Raw genomic sequence first — 18855 nt, 5'->3', positions numbered from 1 at the left:
TGTAAGCATCAAGTATATAGTGCATGGTCGATTTTGAATAGTTGCTGTGTAGATTTTTGGAACTTAGGTAATAAATGCTGCCGTGGTGCTTAAACAAGGAAATACGATATGTGTAGAAACTTTAACTGGGTTTGAAAGCTTGCTAAAACTATCTTCTCTGTTCTCCTAATGATGAGGGATATCAAAAATAAATAATCAAACAGCTGTAGAGTCTACAATACAATCTGATCAATATATAGATAATACATAGCTGACACTGTTGTTTTTAGAATAAACTGGCTCACTGATGCATGTATAGTTACATAAGAACACTGTAAGTTATTCAGGCACAGTAGCAATTCTAGTATTAATCAAAATGTTGTTAGCAGTGAGGCCTGGTGTTTCATCATGCAAGTCAAACTCAAGCTCTACACCAGGACGAAAAATTAAACAGAAGGTAGAACCACCATAGTGAAACATCCCTGTCTGCTGACCCTTCTGTACCTTCTTTCCTTCAGCAATTGTAATTTCACAAGAGGATACCTCTGCCATGCCAACAGCCATAAAGCACATTAAGTCAATGTAAGGATTAGCAGCTTCAATAAAGATCAATGCTCTCGTCTGCACATTTGTGAGGTAGTCTTGTGAAGCAGTATAGTCATCTGTTTCTGGAAAGAAATAGTAGGTGCCATCTTGCACATATGCCTTAACAATTTTGCCATCGACTGGGCTATGCCAGCGGTGATAGTTGCAGGTATTGAGATAGCTTTGGTATATGGTGCCTCCCACAAATCTGTCTGCAAGCTGGTCATTCGCAAGCATAAACTTTAAATTATATGCCATTCCCTTTATGCAAAATTTGTCATGCTTTGTAACATTGCTTTCGATTCTAAATGGTGCTGCCTCACATGGATTGACAATAACTTTGTTATCATCTGGGTAAGCAACAGGACGAATGTTAGGTTGAAGCTGTCTGGTAAAAAAATCATCCCATGAAGTAAATCCATAGTGTGGCTTGCGAGGGTCACATATAAAATCTCTTTCAAAATTTCCTCCCATGCATTCCATAGCTCTTGTGCTAAACCATCCATTGGTTGTCAGAACATAGCATGACTCTGGTGACTGTAGATATTTTAACCAAACATTCAAGATGTTTTTAATATGATGATTTACTGTAGCATTTAAAAAGGCAGCACGCCCACTGACTGTTCCCATTGTTCTGAACAGTATTGCATAGATAGGAAATGCTGGCATTTGATTATTATTATAATACTCAGGAGCTTTTGTTAGAACATGATCAATTAGTTGAAGCATATGATGGTAATCTTTAACAAAGTTTGGAGCTATGTAGTTGGTTGGCTGTTCTGCAAACATTTGAGTAAAGTGTGTTGTTAGTTCAGCACTACTTTCTATAGCCTCTTTAAAGCTCTGAACAGCTGGGTGTAATCTGTAGTTATCCCCTTGAGGTGGCATGGACTTTAGAATTTCTCCTATCCATTGCTGTACCCATAGGTCATTATTAGAAGGCAGACATTCTTCTAAAGTCAGAGCTGCCATTTTCTAACTATAGGAAGAGAAAACAACATGACATTGTCTGACTGGCTGATGTATCATGCAAAAAAAAAAAAAAAAAAAAAAAAATTCAGAAGATAATTGAAGATGACACACAATTAGTTTTGCATGGCCAAAGAATTTGTCACTGATAAGGTTGTGAGCCCAACGACAAAGAAGTGTTTGTTTAAATGGATTAAACCAACACTTCTTCAATTACTTGAATGGTTCACATGACATTATAGATGTGTGTTCTATTAGGATTTTTTGCAAAAACATGGGTGATCCCTATTATCACACATTACAGTAGTACTGTATACTAAGGACCATTGAAGTTTGCAAAAATCAATGACCAGAAATCAGCCTCACAATTAGGCTTGAGTATATTAGGCTCCAAAATTTGCCTATTATGCTTTTTGGCATTTCCCCAATTTTTGCCTATTATGCTTGTTTTTATGCTATTCAGAAATCCATTGTGCTTTTATTTTGCGTGTATTTTCTTTGTGCAGAGAAGTTCTTCATATGATAGAATGTAAATGGAGAAGTGTCAATTCAACTGCAACATACAAATAATAGCAATAGCTTGAAATTGGGATGTGCTCCAGAGTTAGTTGGCATATTAGAGCAGGGTTGCATGTATCTATAGTCCCTCAAAAGCTATACGGATTTTCTTGTCTAATATCTTTGTAGCTTTGTATGCAAATAATTATGTAGAAAATATTATGCATGGTTTCTGATTGACAGTGTTGGACTGCTACTTTTAAAAAGTAATATATTACTTATTACTCGTTACTGCCACTGCGATGAAATGCGATACAGTTATATACTACTTCAGTTTAAAAGTAATCAGTAATACATATTACATAAAAATTATGTGACTGCCTCTGGGAAAACCGGTCTTATTGCCCATTTAAGAGTATTGAGAAATGTCAGTTTTAAATATTCAGAGTGTTGTAGCTGGCCAATGGTGGCAGCTATGCATACCAAATTTTCACACGTTTCACAACAATTTCTTACCTTCCTGATCATCCACTGAAGAAGTAGTCAACAGCTAAATTTCCCGCCATTTTAGATAGTTTTTAAACCGAGGTTGTCTGTATCAGGCGAGCTCCAGAAGGGTGGGAGGCGGGGGTCCTGAAGGTGGGCAAGATGGTGTTCAAAAATGAAAAGAAACGTGTTGGGATAAATTAGGCCAAGTTATGGGCCATTCAGGGCTCAGAAATGGCTGAAATTTACAGCACAGGCCATTGTCCAGCACCACAGAGCTGTACAGTCACACACAGCCATCTCCTGGTTGGCCAGGGCTCCATCAAGACCCCAGATCACTCGTACGGCTCGCCACTGCGCTTTAAAAAAGCATCCAGCAAAAGCAGACTGCTTCACTCTGGTCGAATGTGGCAGTAAAACTTGATAGTGCATTCATTAAGCTTTGTGTTCGTGTGAAAAAATCAAACTTCCTGTCTTGGGCGATAAGAACGGTTTTCGTAGATCCAGTCACATATTACACAATGTATAAAGATACTTCGTTAGGTAATAATATTACAATAATGTGCAGTTAAGGTTACGGGATACTGTAAACTCCACATGTACACTATCGATCATTTTTCATGATTAGGGGTTTGATTTTTCTTAATGCATTGTTATCAAATATTTATGCATTCTTAACTTCTCATAAATCGACATGAAATTCAAATGTTGTTACGGAAACATGAATTGTCCCCATGCCAAACAGTGAAAACTGTGAACCAAAAATCAGACCAATGAAGAACCATGAGAACTTACTAACAATTCTAAGGTTTGAAGAACATCACTTGTGAGGGACTGACAAGAGGATTTGTGAATAATGTGTATAGTTGCTGAAATATGACTACAATATGGCCTAAAGCAAGACACTGGTCACAAAATTAATTTTTAAATTGATATCACAAGCACTAGAAACATTATTTCTAACAAATGGCTCCGTCAGGACCTAGACAAGAAGCCAGACTAGTAGTCTGTTTATACAAAATGTTAACAACTAGTTTGACAGTCCTGATTTTTGGTTCAGGAAAATATCGCCATTAGTCAGCAAAACTACGCATGCGCTTACAGGTGCGCCAGTTGCTAAGTGTGTTGTATCTATGTTATCTTGTACTGTTACGTGTGTTTTCTTGTACCTTGTAACTGTCCAGTCAGCACGCTATTATTCTCCCAACAATTTAAGCCTGTTACCAGCTGATACAAAACACAACAACACCAAGCCCGCCTTAATTACGTAATAAAATTTTTGTTTGACAGTCGCTCACTATCCCGTAACCTTAAGTAATGCATTAGTACTTCGTTAGGTAATATTATTACAGTAACACGCTAGTTAAGTAACGCATTAGTACTTCGTTAAGTAATAATTATTATTACAGTAACGTGCTGATTAAATAGGATACTTTCCTATCACGATAAAATATCACAATACGATATATATCACGATATGCAACTCATCACTCAGCTAGTGTATTTAAACTGATGACACTTGTAGCAGTGATGTACTAGAAGTACAATACAACATGGTACATGACTAGCATACAACATTGCAAGCTCTTTTATTTTAAAAAGTACAGTGTACAATGACATCTTGGGTACATTTTTCTCTAGTTGTAGCTAAAATCTATACCTAGGCTTATATCACGATATAAAGATTCTATATAATATCACGATATTAAAAAAATTATCACGATATGTGACCGGATTTCACAAAACCAGGCTTCCACACACACAAAATCAAACTTACGATTTTACCAGAAATGGATTGCTGGTCTAATACACTATCATATTTCACACTGTACTTCCTTCAGCACTGACAAGTCTGGTTTCTGTAGCAGCTTTCTTCCGACCCTGTCAAAGCCACGAGTGTGAGATTGGCATGATTAAATGGCCATGGCTTGGTGATAATGGTGTGTAGTGAGCTGGGACTTCACAGAGAGCTCGCCAATAGTGTTCTCAGTCAATTTGGAGTAATTTGAGGGCCATGGAGGGCCATGGAGAGCCCAAACTTGGCCTCTGGATTCCAATCGTCTTCTTACTCCATTTTATACCCGTATATTAAGACCACCATCCACCCCCACCCTCCCACCCTATTACTACCATCTGTGATATTATTACCCGCTCGAAAAAAGCTGCTCAAAACAGGGCAAATTTTGGGTATCAGAAATGTATAGTGAACAGATGAACAATTGGTGCAAATTTTGTTTGCACAGCTGTAGGCACTGGGAAGTTATTACACAATGATTCCTTAAAATCGCCATATCTCCTAACAAAGCTTTGTGCGTCGAAGCCTTGTTTTGTCAAATTCAGTCACATATTTCGATATAGCTATATCACATATTGTACATCACTACACCGCTGATTGATCTTCTGAGTTGTACCAATTTATTCAAAGGACAGCAACTGCTCAGTATAGTACTGTATGTGGCTTGCATTACCAAGTACATATTAGCCTCCTGAAGACAAACACTTAAATGGTTCTCATTCTTTCTGTTGCATGCGATGACTGTTCTATTAGAGTGTTTGACTGACTGTTCTATTAGAGAATCTTGATCATGTTGAAGTATTTTCCTGGTTTGATATTTACCCCAGTCTCACTACAGACCTGCAGAGACTTCACTATTTTCAATGTACAGACATTCACTAGCTATACTGACTTACCACTAACTTTACTATCATCAGAGCTTCTATTGTACATGTATTGTCTTCCAATCAAGCTTCCAATAATCATAATCATCATATCACATTTATTCAAAATCAGATGCTTTATATAATACCAAATACAATGACTGAAGCTCACCTGAACTACTTTGCCATGCCTTGGTACTAGTTGGCACATGGCTACATGTGTCCTATAAAACTCAAACCCACAATGAAAAGCATTCATTCCATCGAGTGCAAACTTGTAGTAGCTAAAACTGTAGTCCATTTTCTAGTCGTTGTCAAGAATCATTTTACCATCCAAAACAGGTTAGCCATTGAATTTGTGACTGTTACAGCAGAAGTTATACTTAGTGTGGTGGAAATTTTCCCATTATGCTCTTAATTATGCTTCATTATGCCAGCATTATGTTTTTCATCCCCTATTATGCCAAAAATTATGCCAGCATAATCGAAACAAGCCTACTCACAATACCTTCATAGTGCCTACAAAAAGTAAGACTAATTTAATTGCATGGGAATTTTAAGAATCATTGAAATAAAACAACTGATGAAAAAGGGAGGTAGCCTACTCCAGATATACCAGTGAAAATTAATTCCTACCTACGTATAGCCATGGCTGAAGTAGGAATTAAAATTGATGTTCACTGGTACAAGTACAATTAGGAATTTTAAGTTTGATCATAGAAGGAAACAAGGGAGGTTGCCTACAGCTGCAGATATACTAGTGAACATTTAATTCCTACTTCAGTCTATACCCATAACTGAATTAGGGATTAAATGTTCACTACTATACCTGCAGGTGTAGGCGACCTCCCTACTTTTTTTTCTTGATCAATAATCAAACTTAAAATTCCTAATTTTCTTTGTACTTGTTTGTTAACATTTTTGTAACATTATTTGACTGGTGAACTGACGCATACCACATCAAAAGAAAGGATAGTGCCAGAGTTAATGTTTTCGTCTGAACATAGACCTCAATTCAATTACTGACTCAAAAGTGAAATGGTTGCTTTCAGCTATGTTCAGCTCGTTACACAGCACTATAAATGAAGAACAGCAGAAGCGCCTCTGCAATCAAACTAGTCACCACAAAAAAATACTGAAGATTCACGCACCCCAACTATCAATTACTGACTCGAAAGTGAAGTGGCCATTATGCTTTGCTTTTGCCTATTTTCAGCCTATTATATAGCATTACAAACAAAGAACAGTTTTAGAAGCGCCTTTGCAATCAATCCAGTCACCACATAAATACAAAAAATTCACATTTACAAACAAAGGGAAGCCATGCATCATGCTACTGCGAATTGACATTATTGGCTAAAAGAAATGGGACACAAGGGAGCCATGATTCATGTATTGTATGTACTGAGGTATGCCAAAAGGAACGCCTCGGGACGAATCGACGTCAAACTGTGACAAAATCAAGCCTGTAGCCTTAGCTGTTATCACGTTATGCATGCCTGGTTCGCAATGGTTGAAACAACACCACAAAATGAATCATTCTTAACAGTACCACCGTAGCTGCTGGCAACCTTTACAACTATATACAGACACTCAACAATCAATTCCTTGTTATCCAATAGCAGCCGGTAGCAGTAGTGATTGCAAAAATTCAAAAGATGAGCCACCATATGAGCTTTATGGATTTCCCTCATATCTTTTGTAACCATAATTAAGCCAGCTCCTTTCTCGTTATTCTTAACATCTTGTTCAGATGCTCTAACCATGGTATCCAAAGCATCTACAGCTGTCCATTGCCTTACAGGCCACAACAACAATGCTGCCCAATTGTACTGTATGTCTACAGTTGTCCCTTTATTTTCTGTCACTTCAAACTCTTCTTCATCAGGATCAATACTGTCAACTGGTATAGCTATAGATGTGTAAAACAAACTTTAACCCATTCACCGCTATAGACACCATATGGCGCATTAGTTTTATAAACGCCCCTTGTGTTAATTTTTAGGCACTCTGTGGCTTTCATCATGTATTGTACAGTGGATCCTCGCTTATCCGAACTTCGGTTATCCGAACGCCAAATGTGACTGTTCTATTAGAGTATTTTGCCATCAGTGTGCATTATATTAGAGTAAATGACTGTTCTATTAGAGTAGTTCAACGAAGCTCTGTATATAAATCAATGGGCTTCAGTTATCCGAACAAATTCACTTATCTGAACACTTTTGGCAAACTATAAGAACAAAGCTGTTCGGATAACTGAGGATCCACTGTAGCAGCTAATGCGCTTATATTGAAATGGTCACATCCCAGGAACAGGGATAAACGGATCTCTCGTGCACTGTTATGTAATCATTGGATTTGTGGTCACCTGTAATTACCGTTCTGGTGGTTACTTCGAAGCGATACTGGTGTTATGAGTGAAAGGAAAGGGTAAGGAGATAGATTAGATACGTTTTAACACTCTACTGGTTGATTTACACGTAACGGATTGGTGGCCTCGTGGGTTTATGCACATGCATAGTTGGTAAAACACCTGAAAACCAGACTTCCAGTGAATCACTTCAGTTATTTATGGGCTGACTATCTTCATTGTGTCATTATAAACACTTTAAGACTGTTTATGTGTGTTAATTTACTGACTAAGGTTTGTTGGCCGATTTTTTAACTTTGTGGTTATGTAACTGTGTAGGAGTTACTGTTAAACTAACCACAATGCCAAAAATGGATTCGCTCGTTAATGGTGATTAATATTATGTATAGTTTTATGGGATTATGTTGTATGGTTTGTGAGATATGGTAGTTTAAAACACACTGATTGGAGTCTCCCAGAAATTTAGCGATGAAGGGGCTAAGTATTTGTAAGTATTTCACTCATTACGGATGGCATTCTATACTGCAAAATTAGGCTTGCACAAACAAGTTAGATTCTTGCTTATCATATCATGTTCACATGTTTTCCATATAATAAACCACCTCTTTGGATCAAGATAACTGCATACAAAATCAATTTATAGCTTGAGCCACTGTTGTATTCCACCTACCAACGTCTGTGTCTATTTTGTAGGACATGGTGGTTGAGAAGAAGCTCTGTTCATCTCAGTGCTTCCAATCAAAACCCCATCGTTTCCCTGCTGTCAACAAGTGATTTGACACTGGTGTTCATGCATACGTAGTTGTAGCAGAAAGAACATGGTTGTCCATCTGACCAGACATCTGATCCCAGAGAACATACGTATGAATAGCTTCCAATGTATCTGGAAAAAGAAACAAGAAGAAACTGGACCTCCCTACATGATGGAATACATAAGAAAGATTGTTTTTCAATATTTCCCATCCCAGCAAACTGATACCACTAAGGAGTGGGGGGAGTGTGTTGTGGCAATTGATGAGAGCTGTAGAAGGCTGACCTACTAGAAGGCAATCTCTTTGAACCATGGTATTTAAACTTATTTACTGATTTAGGCATACAATGATTTAGGTATCCAAGTATAAAAACTTTGGTACAGACATTACAAGTTTTGTAGAAAATTTTTGATGCAATCACATTTTATATGAATCTCAATCATACAGTAACTGTGTAACTAATGGTGTACAAGTAGTGGTATTGAAATACAGTCTCAGTATCCGCTGGGATCGCCATTAACCTGAACTACCTTTGGTATGACTTTGTTAAAGTGATTAATGTACTTGCGACACACAGCAGGTGTTAAAGTTTGTCAAAAATTTAAAACTTCTTGTTTCAGTTCCTCTAAGGTTTTCGGTTTGTGTGTGGAACACAAATACTGCTTCAGTGTCCCCCACAAAGAGGTCAGGGCTATCGGGTGGTCTAAGCCACCAGTTAATGTTGCGGTCATCAAAATAACTTTCAATGTATGAGCTATGATGCTTGGGATCATTGTCCATTTGATAGCGATGTCCATCAGGGAAGTAGTCAGCAATGAAAGCTACAAGCGATGCATCTATAATAGCACCATAACGAACGGCATCCATTATTCCTGAGAACATGACTACTGGGCAGCTCATCTAGAGGAAATAGCACCCCAAACTTTTAGCTTGGCTGGGTGTTTTGGTCTTGGCTTCAATTTCTTTGGCTCCTTTTTCATTCTAAAACATAGGCAGCCATGGTGTTCTACTTGAATGGTGCACTCATCAGAAAATAATTATGATGTTGCCAAAACGCTCATTGACTCGTAGCTGTTCCCTGCACCACACTAACCTTTTGGTTTTGTTTAACCCTCTAATGAACTGACAATAGTGGGGCCTAGTGCTAGAGTTCTACAATGGTATTTAATTGTAGATATACTCACTTCTAAATCAGGGTATTTCTTAACCAAAATTTTCCTTAATTCACTAGCAGTAGCTTTGTCATTTTCTTTAAGCGTGTTATCTATGATAGCCAGCATTTCAGGGGAAAGCTTTTTATCTCGCTCCTGCCTTGGCAGGTCAGTGTATACCCCAGTGTCCTTGAATTTCTTCACTAGGTGGTACAGACTCCTTGTAGTAGTAAAAACATTCTCCTCTTCCAGTCTCTTCTGTATAGTTCCAACTTTATACCCAGCATTTAACATACTAATAGAGTTTTGCCTAGCTGGCAATGATAGCCTCACCATGGTTGAAACTGTTCGATGTTTACTCTGGAGTTCTACTTGAATGGTGCACTCATCAGAAAATATGATGTTGCCAAAATGCTCATTGACTCGTAGCTGTTCCCTGCACCACACTAACCTTTTGGTTTTGTTTAACCCTCTAAAGAACTGACAATAGTGGGGCCTAGTGCTTACCCACCCTAGAGTTCTACGACGGTATTTAAGTAATAGTTGTATCATGTACCCGACTGATTTGCCTGATATGTACACCCACGCTCTCGGGCCATCGCTCTCGGGCCGTTAGTCCAGAGAGCGTGGGTGTACATATCAGGCAAATCACGAGGGCACGTGATACAACTGTTATGTACCATGTAGGCTAATAGCCTACTGTGGTGGGCGATTAATCACCCAAGCCAATACGAGGTAACACGCTGGATTTATTATATAGACAGTCTTGTAAAATTCGATTATGGGTCAGCAGCAAGTAACGTTGCAGTTACGTTTGTTAACATAAATGGGAAAATCCTATGAATATAACGGAAACACTCAATTTTGCGATTTAACAAGTGTTTCAAAGTTGCTACATCGTTTAACCACTGTTTACAACGTTTTCTAAACATCCAGAGGGGTAAGCTTTGCTGTAGAGTGGTTACCTCGTGATATACGAAAAGTGGGCGTGGTACGTAATCAAACACGTGGATGCTCGATTGTAAGTTAACCATGACACTAGTTCTCACCTTAAACTTCCGTTTGTCAACTCATAGGGTGGTAAGGGTGTCGAATCGCCTCTGTCTGAGTGCTGTAGAATGCAAAATCGGGTTCATGGTTTTCATCACGTGAGCAATAATAAACTCACACAATCGAATACTGCCAGGATTCTTATAAAGACAAACAACATTACCTCATCAGATATCAAGGCCATGGTACATTTAAGTTGTACCAGGGTTTATGAGATATGTACCCTGGAATTCTCCTTTGAAGTTAGGTGGTTTCATGGTACATTTGTAGATATACACTCACTTGTAGGAGCACTCACTCTCACCTCGTGAGAAAGGATTTTCAGTCGCTTTTCTTACTTTCGATCTTGCATAGCTGAATTTGAGCTGATTCAGCGCCACAACACACAGTGTCTGTAATTTTTTTTGGTGATAAAAATATTTTTTGGTGCCTGTGTATTGGAAAATCAAGGTTCACCTTTCTAGAAGTGTAGAGGATGACTAATCTCATGAGGTGAGTTTCCTTATACATGCAGTACCACTGAAATTCAGCGTCATCGGGCGTAGAACCTGTTTCATTTGCCAGTAGAAATGGGTGCCACGCCCTTTAATTAGTTAGCGAGTTTTAAAAATTGCTTGTACTCGCACGAGACAATGAGGAATACCATACGCAGGGAGCACTCATGATTCAACTTGCTATGAAACTCTCGAAACTCGTGCTATGGTGAGCAATTGCTCCCGAGTCTTACGCTCGCAAGTGTGATGTTGCATTAAATCTGTACCGTAATTTTGTTTGTTTATTTTTTGTAGGCACTATGAAGGTATTGTGAAGCTGATTTTTGATCAATGACTTTTCAATAATTGATTACTGTGATGTTGTGTGGGTTCCCACTAATAGTGACCATCTGAAAAGACTAGAGAGAGAGTTCACTCACGTTTTGTATCATCAATTGATACCACTTGTTCTTTTGTGTTTAAACTTCCTTTAGCTGAGCATCACAGATTCCACACCCTATTCAAATCTATAAAATTTTGACTAGAAGGTCACCATAATATTAACACAGCACAGTCCGAACTGCTCTGTCTGTGACAGGCTGTGCTGGGCACAATATTCACCATCTATATGTTCCTGCTATACATTTGAACAGAGTTTGTACTATCATGGGACAACCATTTGGAACAGCCTATCCACCTTATTAACTGAAAGCAGGATCACTATACAGTTTTAAAATGAATTATTTAGCCATGTTTTATATTTACGTATGCATGTATGTTGTATATTGCATGTTTTTGTCCAGGACACAGCAGAAAAACAGCTTTGCTGATGCTGTATCCCTGTTGAAATAACTATTGAAATAAAAATGAACATCTCACTGTAATGGTGGAATGAAATCTTTAAAAAGAGTCTGTCAATATCCATTTATTACATGATGAATTCTTGAGCCAGCACAACAAATTCATCTGCCAAAGTGACAAATTCAATCAGGGGTGGAGAACAATACTCCAAATTGAAAGGGGGAACAAGTTATGATGGGATGGTTCTCAGGTACAAAATAATATTTTTAAATCATTAATAAAGAGGTACAAGTAATAGTTGTAACACACCCATGAGGTTTGTATCTGATTTGTAAACACCACACCCAAGGGTGGAGTCGTTTACAAATCAGATACAAACTGAATGGGTATGTGTTCTAACTGATTTGTGGTATGGGGCATGTGCAGATCAAAGGTACCAATTTGTATCACAGAAGGAACAAGAAGCAAGGCTAATATTGGCTACCGCTGAGTGCTGTGTACAAGCAACGATTTTACTCACTAATTACTGTCTTGATGGTTAGATAATTCATTGTTAGCTAGTTTATTCATTGGCAGCGCATTTTCCGTGCACAAGCAGGAGGTTCCATCATCAATGCCAATCATTCCAGTCATTGTACTGCTTCGCATCACTTAGACAGGTGTAGCTGATGTGTCTGATATTCATTGTTGAGTGGTGCAGCCTTGATTAGCTTAATTTATTGGCAAACGAACATGTGGTATAGATACCAACTCAGCCCAGTGGTTGTACTGCTTCCCTTCGTTCAGACGAGTGCAATGTTGTGTGTTTATTCGTTCCAGAGCGATTTAACACCCTTGTCAGTCCTTGATTTATTAGCCTTGCATTGTGACTTCCTGTGTTGGTCTGGTGTTTAGTTTCATTTGATGTCTTCGAACTAATTAGTGACCAGACTGTGTGGCCAAAAGGAGGTACTTAGCCATGTTACAATTATTTGTAAACTGGTTTACAACTGATTTGTAACACTGGCGGCAGCTTTTGATCTGCCCACATACCATACTACAATAGTTGCTGTACTTTGGCAGGAAAAAGCACTGCACCTCCATTCGTCAAAGTGGTGGGACAATTGCCCCTATTTTTCCACCCCTCAGTTCAATTGAGGGTAGGTAGCAACCTGAAATTTTTAAGATCATCTCTAAAGTTATTATTAAGTATTTCCTGAAAGTTGTACACAAATTGAATTAACCACCTACTTTCCCGTTCAGTTCGTAAATCTGTCAGTCCGCAAGTTCATGCAGTCGGCAGGCCATTGCCAAATGTGATCCAGTCTGGGAAAACCAGTCTTATCACCCATGTCAGCAGATTTGATTTTTCACCCAGAACACAAAGCTACATGAATAAACTATCTAATTTCACAATCAAAATCAGTTAGACTTGAGTAGTCTGGTTTTGCTGGCTGATTTTCCCAAGCCCAGTGGTGATCCATACTTGCAATATGGGACCTTAATGGAGCTCTGATCAGCCTGGGGATGGCTGTATGTGGCTGTACAGCCCCGTGGTGTTGAATAAATACCTCTGCTATGAATTTCCTTTCATTTTATATAGCCAGTTTTGAGAGCTGAATGGCCCGTAACTTGGCCTAATTCATCCCTACGCCTTCCTTTTCAATATTTTGAACAGTCTCTTGCCCTCCATCCAGCCCCCCCCTCCCTCCCCTTTTTGAGTTTGCCTGATAGTCAACCACAATTTAAAAACTTTCTAAAATGGTGGGAAGCTTAGTTGTTGGCTACTTGCACAGTGGATGCTCTCGAAGGTAAGCAATTGGTGTAAAACGTGTGAAAATTTGGTACACATAGCTTCAACCATTGGCAAGCTTCAACCATTGGCAAGCTTCAACTATTGGCAAGCTACAACACACTAAATACTTAAAACCAACATTTCTCGATACTTTTAAATAGGCGATATGACCGGTTTTCCCAGACTGGGTTACAAATAGGAAATCAGCAATAAAAGTTACTTATGTGTATATAGAGTCAACTATCAATTATCAGGCGATATGGTTTTTGAACAGCTGCTACTCACTTCATGGAAATCTAACAGCTTGGGTTATTGTACCACAAAGTAGCTTACACTAAGCAGCAATTATCCTCCAACAATCGGGTATGTAGGATTAATAGCATGAGAACTGCAGCTAATAGTATGCAAGGTTCGATAAATTCCAGGTTCGAACAGAACTATCCATTTACAAACATTGCGTTTACTACCAGAAAACAATGCCCAATTTTTAAAAAATATTTATGTATAATATGGCTGTATTCATTAGCTACCAATTACCAGAATATGGTTTCGACATCTTTAGCATAGAGGGAGTACAAGCCTTACGATATTTGGTGGTATTTTCGGATGCCTTTTATTTTTTATTTAGCCATGCCCACCAGTAGATTTTATGCTTCTGCAAGAAACGCACCAGTGCTAAAGTACAGAAACTGGTAAATAAGCACCTTGCATGTATAGAACTGTATTGTGAAGTTTATATCAAGGATATTTTCGTTATTTCACTGCATTTTCAGCTCCTACATGAAGGAGATGCAAACAAGTGAAAAAACAAAGTAACGAGAAGCAACCTCCTGACCATCCGTCTAGGTGGCCCACGACAATACAACCATAAAATTTAAACTTTATCTACTTTATATGGGTGCGTAAAGTAGCAAAATTTCAGCAATAGCGTGCATCTTTATGCACCCATATAAGGTAGAAAAAAAGAAAGCCACTCATTTTTTATGATGGTATTTGTGGTGGGCCACCTAGACTAACATATAGGGATGGTCAGGAGGTTGCTTCTCGTTACTTAATTTTTTCATTTTTTTGCATCTCCTTCATGTAGGAGCTAAAAATGCAGTGCAATAATGAAAATTCATTGTATCAACTTCGCAGTACAGTTCTATACATGCAAGGTATTTATTTACCAGTTTCTGTACTTTAGCACTGGTGCATTTCTTGCAGAAGCATAAAATCTACTGGTGGGCATGGCTAAATAAAAAATAAAAGGTGTCCGAAAATACCACCAAATATCGTAAGGCTCGTACTCCCTCTATGCTACAGATGTCAAAACCATTTTCTGGTCATTGGTAGCTAATGAACACAGGTACATTATACACAGATTTGAAAAAATATTGGGCACTGTTTTTGGGTAGCAAAACGCAATGTTCGTAAATGATTAGTTTTGTTCGACCTGGAAATTACTGAACTTTGCATACTATTAGCTGCAGCTCTCACGCTATTAATCCTACATACTTACCTGATTATTGGAGGATGATTGCTGTTTAGTGTAGGTTACTTTGTGGTATATACAATAACCTGAGCTGTTAGATTTTCATGAAGTGAGTGGCAGCTGTTCGAAAACCATATTATCCAATAATTGATAGGGCCATACCTATTGGATTTTATGTTGCACGAGCCTGGCCGACTGTCTTTTTTTCATGAGCTGAAATGATAATGATAATTATGTGATATAGGATCACGTGTGCCAAGATGGTCAATCTCGTGTGTGCGAGTGAAAATCAGCTATTGGGATAACTCCTCTGGGGATTAAACTCTTAAAAGTCAAGCTTTAATGGTGAAGATATTCCAAACGAAGTAGTTCCTTAGTACTCAAGAGGTTACATTGTACAGTAATAAGTTATGGTGATGCAGAATACCCTATATGGTTCATGCAAAGATTTTTGTAGTTGTGGCTCTTTTTGTATGGTAAATTTCACCAATAATACTTGAAATTTCTATTTAAATATGTACTAATTATTATTATCATTGCCTACCCAAATTTTCTGAGGTTTTTCCCAAGCAACATAAGGTATGGCCTAGTCTTGTGCCACCCACCCCTATAACAAGAATAGGGTCTGGTGAAACTGTGTACAAAAATGTTAGCATTCCTGGAATGTTGGTGGCACCAATCAGATCACTTCGTTTCTAATTAGCGAACTTGTAGGATTACTTCACACATTCTCTATGACCAGAAGCCACTAAGCTGTGTCAACTGAAGCTCTTTATTAGCTAGAGCCGGCAAGCTACTCTTTGTTATCGATCCACGCTTAACAGTGAGCATTGACGTAGCAATGTTAACGTCATGCAATTAAACTTTCAGCATTCAAGATTTTGTACACAGTTTCACCAGACCCCATTCTTGGTATAGGGGCAGGCAGCGTGAGACTATGTATGGCCTTGTTAAGGTGGCGCTAAAGCAATAACGTGCATTCTCGACAACAATCTGCTGTGTCTTATCATTCACTCAATTTTTAAGACATATTGAAAGCTAGTACTCAATTTTGCATGCAAATAAACTACACATACAGGAATCTATCATTTGTAGAGGGTATAAAGTGTAGAACTGCTCTCAAAGCAAGAAATCAGTGGTACTTAGTGGACCACAGAAGACACGTTATTTCTCAATAACCTCAAGCTTTAGCTCCAATACTTCACATGATGAAAGTATACTATTACAAGAATCATTCTACGTATCAATAAGTGGAAGCGATTTACAAGTCGAAATATATGGAATTTACAAGCAGATGACAGCCTTGTTCCACCGTTCGCACCAAACAAAGAAGCCATAAAATGGATATATGATATACTGATATGTAGAATTATTCAGACACTATTGCGTACCACAAAGTTTCGTAGCTGTACAACCCGTATATACATAGAAAAGGCCATGTTTGTAACAGGCTCTGTAAGGAGACGAAACAAAAAATAATTATTAATGACACTTTTTTTTCACATTGTTAATTTGTTGTTAAGGTGAGTTACATTCCACCTGAACTGTGTAACACCAGCTGCTTGTTGTTTTTGCTAACAACTCGCCTTTTACTCATGGCTGTTTTTTTTACATTTGGTAAGTTTATTATGCTGTAGCGCCTAATTGGTAAGTTTATTATGCTGTAGTGCCTAATTAGCCCCGCTTGATTTACCACAAAGTGGGTACTAAATGGTATGTAACATGGTATGTATTTGCTATGGCTTCTTGTCCGCATCATTGCTTTATCACCACCTTAAGGGGGCAAGCAACTATGTCCTATGGCTTCCGCCAATCAAATTATGTGTTTTATATGAAGCTGTAAAACCAATACATATACTGTTCTCCACCTGATGAATAACACATGTTGTAGTTAAGACAATGAACTTCTGTTTAGTTCAAATCTGAGTGAAACCCTTTGAAGTATGTACAAATTATGGCGTGGTTACAAACACTGTAATTTTAGTGCTAAAATCAATTTTCCTCCCACAGCTAATTGTGAAACTCCCCAAAAATTCTTAGTGGCTTGTGATAGCAATATCTTTAAAAGTATGGAAACAGATTTTTAGGAATGACTACTATGGCTTCAATAAAGATCACTGTTTTTCATAGAAAATTTAGAGAGTTCAATAGCTCAATTGATAAAATACTTTAAAAATTACTTACATACTTTTGTTACAAACATACTTAGATAGCAGATGGCAAAGTTTAAGAAGCGTAGAATTAAAACTGTGAGACTAGATGCAAATTTTGTAGAATTATCATTCTTTAGGTCTAAAATACTAAACTGAGTCTTAAAGTCAGTACTTCTAACTGGAGATGGTGATTTTTAATTATCACAAACACATCTGATACAAAAGGGGATGGAAAGCAAGCACAGATCAATGAAAACCAAGATTTTGCATGTGAAGCCATAGGAATTAGTAGCATGCCCCCTTAACTCCATATATTATCGTAATGATAATCATCTCTTAAACTCGCGGACACAGATTATTGAGATTAACATACCACAAATGAACTGCTGGCGTCCAGCGTTAAACACAAAACACACAAAAGTAGCACACGGTATTAGTAGCCTTGTTAGTAGCTTACAAATGATTCATCTCAATTCCGCGACAATCGAAGACTCCTGCGTGTAGGCGAACAAACATAAACCCTATATATGGGGTGTACTATAATAAGTAACTTTTAAAATTTCCTGATTAGGATATTATGCGGAGGCGCATGCTCGAGTACGCCACGTTTCCGCTGCGACGAAGAGAAGCTATGGCAATGAATTTCAATGGCAGGACAGATGAATAGTAGCACATGCTTAGCAGGACAGTCTTTCTGCAGTCACTAATCACGTTATCAGTGGAAAGATTGGCAGACTTCGCTACTCTATTAAATTTTATAAGACTGGTTGCCTTTTTAAGGCGTGGTCGTTTTACCGTAACTCTACCGCATACTTTCCGAGTTTGCTAAGTCAAAAATGTATTATGGCCAATGGGGAAAACAAACTTTTTGCGGGTTAATTTTAACATGTTAGTACTAGCCAGCTTTTAGAACAGAAAGTATGTTATAGTATTAGGTTCGAGCCATAACATATTCAGCGCGTAAGGTTAAGGATGAAAGAGAAGGTGATTTCCTCTCAATCTCGGGTTTTAGGAAAGAAAATTACCGGCAACATACACATGTGAGCTAAAACAATAATTATACAGCAGGCCTGCCAACCTAGGAAACAGAAAAACTTTGAGACTTGGTCTTGGCATCCAGAATGGACTGTTGTATCTGCACATTATTATAGGCAGACCACAGCAAGTTGCAACAGCCCCCACGCCCATACATTGGGCAGGTAGGCCACCTTTAGGCCAATGAAACTTGATTAGCAGTTTCGCGTCATCGCCCGCATGCTTTTGATACACCCGCATGGAATTTCATTATTGGTATTTCAGATCGAAATACTCTAATAGAGCAGTCACTTTTACTCTAATAGAGCAATCAGCTATACTCTAATGGAAAAATCACTCGTTATATGGATTAGTAACGTACTTTAGCTATTTATGCAAGAGTAATCAATGTAGATCTCACTGTTTTTGGCAGAAATCTTCATGTTTGGGATGTGCGTTGTGCTTTTGGAAAATAATGAATAATGATTAATAACTGCCCGCCCGCATTAAATTTTCAAAATTCTGAGCAAGAAACTGGCAATCAAGTTTCATTGGCCTTACCATGCAACACACATACACATGCCCATCTTCATATGGGCATCAATATAGTACTTAGAACATGTTGTGCATCACTAGCTAATCTATGCATGGAATAGCTAGACCTACA

The 18855-nt window shown here is 38.2% G+C and overlaps 1 protein-coding gene across 2 annotated transcripts; it reads right to left on the bottom strand.

Annotated features, from left to right (window-relative positions):
* Positions 1-206: 206 nt before the first annotated feature.
* Positions 207-17721, bottom strand: LOC136247586 (uncharacterized). Of its 2 annotated transcripts, none has more exons than XM_066039347.1 (2): positions 17632-17721; positions 207-1543 (listed from the first exon to the last, which is right to left on the bottom strand). In XM_066039347.1, the coding sequence occupies exon 2, from the start codon at positions 1534-1536 to the stop codon at positions 319-321; it is 1218 nt and encodes a 405-aa protein (XP_065895419.1). In that variant the 5' UTR covers positions 1537-1543; positions 17632-17721; the 3' UTR covers positions 207-318. The 2 variants fall into 2 exon arrangements, with proteins under 2 accessions (XP_065895419.1, XP_065895418.1); XM_066039346.1 differs by having other exon boundaries at positions 17548-17689.
* Positions 17722-18855: the final 1134 nt, after the last annotated feature.

This window comes from Dysidea avara, chromosome 2 (genome assembly GCF_963678975.1).
Source record: "Dysidea avara chromosome 2, odDysAvar1.4, whole genome shotgun sequence".
Classification (NCBI taxonomy): Eukaryota; Metazoa; Porifera; class Demospongiae; order Dictyoceratida; family Dysideidae; genus Dysidea; species Dysidea avara.
This window is presented reverse-complemented; position numbering and strand designations above follow the sequence as displayed.